This window comes from Diabrotica undecimpunctata, chromosome 1 (genome assembly GCF_040954645.1).
Source record: "Diabrotica undecimpunctata isolate CICGRU chromosome 1, icDiaUnde3, whole genome shotgun sequence".
NCBI classification, from domain to species: Eukaryota; Metazoa; Arthropoda; class Insecta; order Coleoptera; family Chrysomelidae; genus Diabrotica; species Diabrotica undecimpunctata.
Genome location: NC_092803.1, coordinates 82,661,464 through 82,669,443, shown reverse-complemented (window position 1 = coordinate 82,669,443; position 7,980 = coordinate 82,661,464). Strand labels below are relative to the sequence as shown.

General features: G+C 29.9%; 1 protein-coding gene across 1 annotated transcript in view; it reads right to left on the bottom strand.

Moving 5' to 3' along the window:
* Positions 1-640: 640 nt before the first annotated feature.
* The window catches only part of LOC140450847 (disintegrin and metalloproteinase domain-containing protein 10-like), a 942,961-nt gene continuing 935,621 nt past the window's right edge, over positions 641-7,980 (bottom strand). Inside the window, exon 14 of the mRNA XM_072544529.1 lies at positions 641-5,934. Within this exon, the coding sequence (XP_072400630.1) occupies positions 4,918-5,934 (1,017 nt within the window). The 3' untranslated portion in view covers positions 641-4,917. The remainder of the gene's footprint in view (positions 5,935-7,980) is intronic.

The following is a 7,980-nucleotide window of genomic DNA, read 5'->3' as shown; positions in this document are numbered from 1 at the left end:
TTACAAATAAGCCTCAATGTCATAAATACCAACTTAAAATGTTTACCTTTGACAATAACATTGTCAAAAATACTAAACAAAAAAGAATTTTTAAACAAAACAAAACAAAATTTTATTTTTGACAATATAATTGTCAAAGGTAAACATTTTAAGTTGGTATTTATGACATTGAGGCTTATTTGTAATTGGTTGCTACTTTAAACTATTTATAAATTCAATTATATTTTTGTTAAGAAAATGTTTTCAAAAATATTAAAATTTCAGGGAAGAATTTATTAGATAAGGGCATTTTAGTATTAATTCTTTTTGACATGTATTTGCAGCAATTTTTATTAACGAAACTAATTTTATTTGGTGAGTTAACAAAAAATGTTTTTCTTTATAGTTCAACTTTGTAAGATATTTTGTCTTTTTTAGCAGCTCTTGATAAGAATTGTAAACACAATTGAAAGCTCGAGATATTAAATAGTTAACCAATAGCTCCTTTTATTGACTCCAACCCATCAAAAACATTTATATATATATATATATATATATATATATATATATATTTATATATATATTTATATATATATATATATATATATATATATATATATATATATATATATATATATATATATATATATATATAGCCATTAATATACATGTGTAAATACATTTTTTTTATAATTTTCAAAATTATTAACATTCTGTTATGGCAGCATGATTGTATAAGAAACTTGTGTTAACACTTTTTTTGCATTTTTGGCTTGTAAAAAAACTCTTTTAACCACCAAAAGTTTTTAATAAAAGTTTACGAACTCTACACTAAACAAAAAGAATAATTTTAAAATTTTTTAAACTGTAATAAATTCGTATATTTGGTGAACAAAATACAAAACCTTACTAGCTGTAAAACTTTTCTTTTTAATATCATAGAACAGGAATCGTACATTGGTATAGTATTCACTTCCACATAGTTTAGTATCAGAACCTGCATAGCAAATTTGTTGGTAAATGGTTTTAATCTTGTTATACCAAAATGTTTATATAAAATGACAAAAATTCATTGAATGGTTTTTCATATGTACTCAAATTATTGAATACAGTTTATCTATTGTAACAATATTTGAAAACGCAAAAAGACTGGAAAAATCGTATATGAATATATTTTTTGAATTATTTTATCGTTGTTGTAGAATTCGTAGACCTTTTGTGGAATTAAATAAGCGTAAGATCATAGATGAGTAAAATAGAAATAAATTATAGGCTGTTAACTCTAGTAAACCTTTATCCGACTTTTTTTCCTTACATCAAATTGATAAATAAATAAATAAAAATATTAAGGAGAAACAGTTCTTAACTCTTGACAACTGAATATTGGTTTTGAATAAAGCTTTCGTCTTGGACAATTTTTTTTTGACACAAGATCTTTATCCTTCACTATAATTGTCCACATTGGTAAAGTTATGTGGAACACGATTAAGGTATTTTGCTATTATTTTTCTTTTCAATTTTTTGGAAAAATTTTTGTGCCATTTTTACCAAGAATACTAACATATGGTTTATTTAGTCCCCTCAAGTTTCTTGTAGTCTAATGATTTCTATTTAGAAAACAAATACATGTTATGCACTTACAGTAAAATTCTCTGTTTATTAATGTTTCTCTATAAACTAAAGGTAAGAATTAGCTTTCAATCATGTCACTTAAATATATAAAAAAAATTGAGAGCTACCTAAAATATTATTGCGATGAGTAAGTTAGCTGCAAGGATATTGAATAATAATACATGTTGTATGTAAGTATTCTATGTGCTAACATGGGCCGAAAATTATTATGAATCATTTTATAGTCATTGTCGTGAAGTACACTTGTTTTAAGAAAATAAAAAGTGAATCTAGTTGTAATGATTTATGCTTTGTAAGCTTCTTGCTTTGTAAAGTCTTATAATTTCATATAAAAATAAACTTCATCACGTGCTAATGTTAGTTAAAAGTTAATTACTCCTAAAAATATCTTGGCCATCCCCTTGTTAATCTGTCTTCAAACATGACAAATCGACGAGCATCATGGATGAGAGTATATAAGAAATTTTATAGCACGCAAAATATCGGCTGAAATTTCAGCATTCGCTCCGATCGTTACACCGTTGGAAAAGGCATCTATTTTCAAAAAAGTGTTATAAATTATATTTTTAAAGTTACCATAACGTGTTTATACGGTAGTATGTATATACCTTTTAGTTTTTTGTGCAATCGACGATTGTACACAAACTTCAAGTGATTGTACTTTATTATGTTTTTCTTTTCATTAAAAATATTCATTACTAATTTTACATTTATCATTTATATGACTGATATTGCTTCATATAAAAATAACAGGTTTTTGGTAATGATTAAAGGTAATAACCAAAAAGTATACATACTCCAGAAAAGAGGCTAAACTTACAATTGTTTGTTTAAAATCACCTTGTTCTTAACTTTATCTTAGTTATAGTAAATCTATTAGAGATATAATCCTCAAACGTATGCTACACATAGCAAATATCCAAAAGAGTCTTGATATTCTGTAACGGCAGTAGCCATTTAACTTTATTTAATTAAGTTAAATACATCACAAAATAGTACTAAAGTTTCCATTGGTAGTTTTTTAATTTTGTTTTAAAAATCTCTCAGTATTTATTATTACATTTTTTTTGTAATATTAGTTTGTTTTTGAAGCTTTTTCCTTGTTTTCGTGTAGTTTTGATTTTTACTTATGTACCTATATCAATTTTATTTTTCTCTATATTCTCCTTTTTATCTGTATATTTTTTGGTAGTTATTATTATATTTATAATTTTTATTAAAATCTTTCGTAGCCTCTTTCTTACATGATAACAAGAGTTTTTACTTTCACTCGTCTTCATTCCATTGTATTGATATAAATATATAATTTAAAATTGCCCAAGGCATAAAATTATGAACAAAAGATTACTTGCTAATACCGTTGATTGATATTCAATCAACGCTAATACTGATCTTTTCTTAAGTAATCGCCGGAAAAAGATTCACTAAATGAATAAAAAAGCTTTCCCAAACCAAACTTAATAAAAACCATAGTAAAAATATAATAAAAAACAGCATCTCAGAAAATGCGGAATGTTTTTCCACAGCCTTCAAAAAGGGTTATATCCTAAAAATCCAGTCGACAGGTACCAAATACAAGTAGAAGAAATACGCTAGAATTTTAAACAGATTTATCGTTATGGAATACTTAGTTATGTTCCTATAAAATTCCATATAAAATTTAGCCATTTGCTATGCGCAAAACGGATAAATTATCTTTCGTAAACTCACGATTAAACATTATTAAAAATATCTATTGTTTGTTAAATTTCTTTGGTCTAAGGTGTTTCTAGAAAATAAGTGGAAGTCTATTTTTGTGATGTTATTACGTTGTTAATTGTTTATAGAAATGTCTAATCGAACCTCTATCGTACAGCGACGAGGATCAAAACTAATAACGTGAGTAGGGTTAGAACATTTTAATTGATGTATACATATTATGTACCCTTTTGGTTAAACTTTAAAAATCCATTCTCATATGCCCAGATAATTAAAAACTATGTCAGCATGCTTTTTTAGTTAACTCTGCATAGGCTAGACAGTTTTCCTTATTTTATTAATTAGAAGCACATCATTTTCTCTTTGTAAAGAATTTAAATTAGTGTTGAAGCACTAGACATTTTATCTTCAGTACCCGATACAAGGTTATCAACTTATACGCAATTAGGTTTTGCCTTCACTTAAAAATCGCACTTTAAATCGCTCTAATATGTAAGTATCATTAGTAGCGTCGCTAGTCTGGAACCATGTTGGTGCATTATGTTATTTATGTATATATACAATATGTATATATGGATATGTAGAACTGAAAATAAAGGAGAGTATTATAAAAAGGAATCACAAATATTGAGCATCAAGAAAACACAAATAATAATTTATAAGACATTAATGAGACAAACTAACATTAATGACTACTATGCATTGAGAAATGCGAAAAGATTTGTTACAACGATGGAAGCTATAAATGAGAAGATGTAAACATAAAAAAATTATAAAATCGTGACGGGAAAGTTGATTTAAAAATATATAATGACAGGGAATTAAATGAATATCAAAATTAGTTCTGCCACGAAAACTTCCCAATTAATTGTCCCTAGTTACACATTCTAATGGCTATAATGGCGATGAATAACAAGCATTAATATACTTATCATGGTTCTCGGAAACCAAATTTCATGAAAGGTAAGAAGCATGTAAGAGCCCGGAAAATTAAGAAATATTAAATAGAAGATATATAGATGAAAGATCGATATACTGGGAATAAGCGACACAAGATGGATTACTCTCATACTCTGAAAAATCTAATATAAAGAAAGAAGCTATTATTCGGGAAACATGACACGCAACACAGATATAGAGTCGCCATTATACTTGTGTAAAGATAATAAAATCTGTAAGGGGCTTTATATCCGAAAGAATAATATTGCTGAAATTGATGAAAATCCATGAAAACCTAAATTTAATAGAGGTTTATGCACCAATTGCTGATAAGGAGGAAAAAAATTTACATTGAACTTGAAAACTACAAAATCAGAGATATAACCGTAATAATGGGGTATTTTAACGCCAAAACCCCTTAAAAACTCTAATAATTTTCAGAACAATATTATCATTTTTGGGATTTTGTGTTTCGACAAGAGAAAATATTAATATAATATAATAAAAGGAAATATTCTCCACAAGTGTGAACAAATTTTGAAAACATTCCCGGTTGGTTTACTTGTAAACGAACATTTGTTGAACGTAAAATCTGTTTAGAATTCTAGCGCATGTTACCTGTCAACTGGTTTACACAGTTAATATCATCAGTAAAAACCTAGTAGTTCGTCAGTCATCCGAGAAAAGAAATTCACTTTCAGATAATAGTACCTCTAGGTCGGATTGGACGGTATGGATATTGGAATCAATGTTGGCCGCAGAGCTATGATGGTCCACAACGTCCACGCTCTGTTCGCTGACGGGAATAGGGGGCAGAGGGATTTGCGGAGGCGGAGGAGGCGGCTTGCTGCTCTCTGTTTCTTTCAGGGTACGCACTAGCACGCCTGTTCTAGGTGGCGCCTTCTCGGGCTTTTTCACAACGTCCGGCACTCTTTCAATTATAACACTCGTCTTTTCGGGTTTGCGCAATTTTACACTAAACTTAAACGGTGGTTTGTACACCACCTGTAAGCGAACTTTCTCCTTCTCGCTGGGGATGTTGCCCACACTGTGCGACTTGCTTTTATCAGTTCTCGGCCTGATTGTCGGCCTCTTATGCGGGCTACGTCTGGTCTTGTCGGTCAAACCGACAGGAGTTGATTTTGATTTCGGCAGCGCATATTGGGATTTGAGCAACCAATTCTGGACTTTACCCACAGGATCAGACTCCGGCGTTAGAGGCGTATGAATAACATCCGAACCTTTTTTCCCATCCAGATCGGCTTGAATACTGCTATAGTCGATAATCTCATTCTTCTTCTTCTTCTTTTTGGCGGGTTTGGCTTGCGAAGTTCTTTTCACTTTGTTGTTTGGCACTTCGAATACTTTGGTATCGACTGGTTTGGTTTTGACTTCTTCGGCCACCACGGCCGCAGAGACTCGTTTCTTCTTTTTCGGCGACACTTTGGATTTATTAGGACTATTGAGGTTGTTGTTGATGGACTCCACTTTACCTTTTCGCTTCCTCTTCATCTTTCCATCGCGAACTTTACGTTTAAGAGGAAGCTTGGATCGGACTCCTGGATGGACGGTGACTCCTTCTCCGTCAGGCGGTAGTCTAACGGCTTCCGTCGGTGACTTATGGATAATCGTGACGGACTTTAGTTTGAAGTTAGGCTTCTTACCAAGGTATTTTGTGCTCAAAACCTAAAAACGCCAAATATTAGTAAAGTTTAGTAATAGCATTAGTTTTGCAACAAAAATCGTGACTTGATATTGAATCTTTGTTTAATATAGAGTTTAATAGATTCTGAGAACTTAGATTAACAGAATAATTATTAGCATTATTTTATGTAAATTTTTTATTACTCTATCGCTATAGTCGTATAACACTGAGCTGATAAAAACTAACGACTCTTTAATATTTAAAAAAAGCAAAATGACAAATTTACACAGATTGTTAATTCTGTTTTCATCTAATCTACAACGCAATTTACGTTTTAGAATGACCGGTAATATCGGTGTAAATCATGCAACAATATCGAAGATTGACGATATCTCGCTTTACTCTAATTATCTAGAACGACTTTTGTGAGACTCCAAAGCGCACTTATAAAACAATACTTATAAATTATAAAGAACAGTAACCGTAAGTTTAATTGTCGTGAAAATTGGTATTCAAATTGGAATGTATCGATTATACCTAATTTATAAAATTAATGTAAATTATGGCAGATACTTTAAAGTATATTAAAATGTACACAAATATTTTCAAACGATCAGAGTGTGTTGTTCGGTTGTTGGTAAAGACTATTAAAGAAGAAGTACGCACTTCAACTTCTAGATCACAATCATCCTTTTAATATTTTTCTAAAGCTATTTTGTTGTGGCATTTTAAAGTAATTACTATTTAAATGGGAATAAGCCACAATTAAAGGTTAAAGTACGTTTATTGACGTTTCAATTTTAACTTCGAAAATCGTTCTCAAAATACAAACATTAGTAAATTGTACCAATTTCCCAACAAACGGCTCTCCCGTCAAATACATCACTTGAGAAAGGCACTTTGCGCGGAAGCAGGTGCAGTGATAATAAGTTGTAATAAATGTTGTGAAAGTGTAGAAAACAAAAGATTTTAGTATTTGATTCTTACATTTAAGTAAAATAAATAGACTTCTAAAAAAAATTGTAGAAGTTTCTCTAATGGCTGATAAAAAACTATAAGAAGTTTTTGTAATACTTTGACTTTCGACATTTGAAATACGTAAATCTTTTATACATTTTGTACAGCCCAAAAAGATAGAAAACGACAGACGTTTTCATTTAAGGCTACCAAAATAAGTGGCGCTTTTTGCAGCTACCAACGGAGAAGTGGAAATAGTAGTACACACTCGATGGCTTTCCCTGTATGAGTTTGTATCTACCCATCTACTACGTCTAAAGACGTAGGGCATACCGAAATAACGTTATAACTGTCTATTGATACCAATTCAAGTTTGACGAATTGTGATCATTTCGCCGTTCATTTAAAGCATCTTAATTATTATTAATATTATTGTTATGATATATATATATATATATATATATATATATATATATATATATATATATATATATATATATATATATATATATATGTGTGTGTGTGTGTGTATGTGTGTATATGTGATATTTTTCTTCATTTTGAAATCAAAACATGTCTTCATTTTGGCCTAAAACTACACAAAATCATACTTCTAGCTTTTTACTAAAGCTTTTATCAATTTTTGTACTCACGTTTGTCGTTTTTTCAAGTCACGAATGGAAATTAAGATTTTTATCTAATAAAACAATAAACAAAATAGTTATAGAAAACTATAAAAACTATATAACAAATTCAAAATTTGTACGTTCTATAGAAATTGAAGATGGGGTCAAGCTGACATTTTTTCGAAAGGTTTGTCCAGGTGTTGATGATAGACGAGCCGTATCCCAAAAGTATCCGATCTTTGTTTATAACTTCGCAATGCTTTATTCATTATCATCACTGAAGCCGTTCTAAAATTAAGAGATTCCATAAAAAATATGAAGAAAAAGCAAAAATTTAAAACTGGCTAAAGCTAAGATGGACAGGAAATATGCCAAGGGCGAATAAAAATTAACCTTTTAAACGGTGTATGGTAGGTGTATTATACGATGACGCCAGGAAAATTGGAAGGGCAAATTGGCAATGGTTGGCAATATACAGTAACTCGCTACTGTAATGTCTCGCGA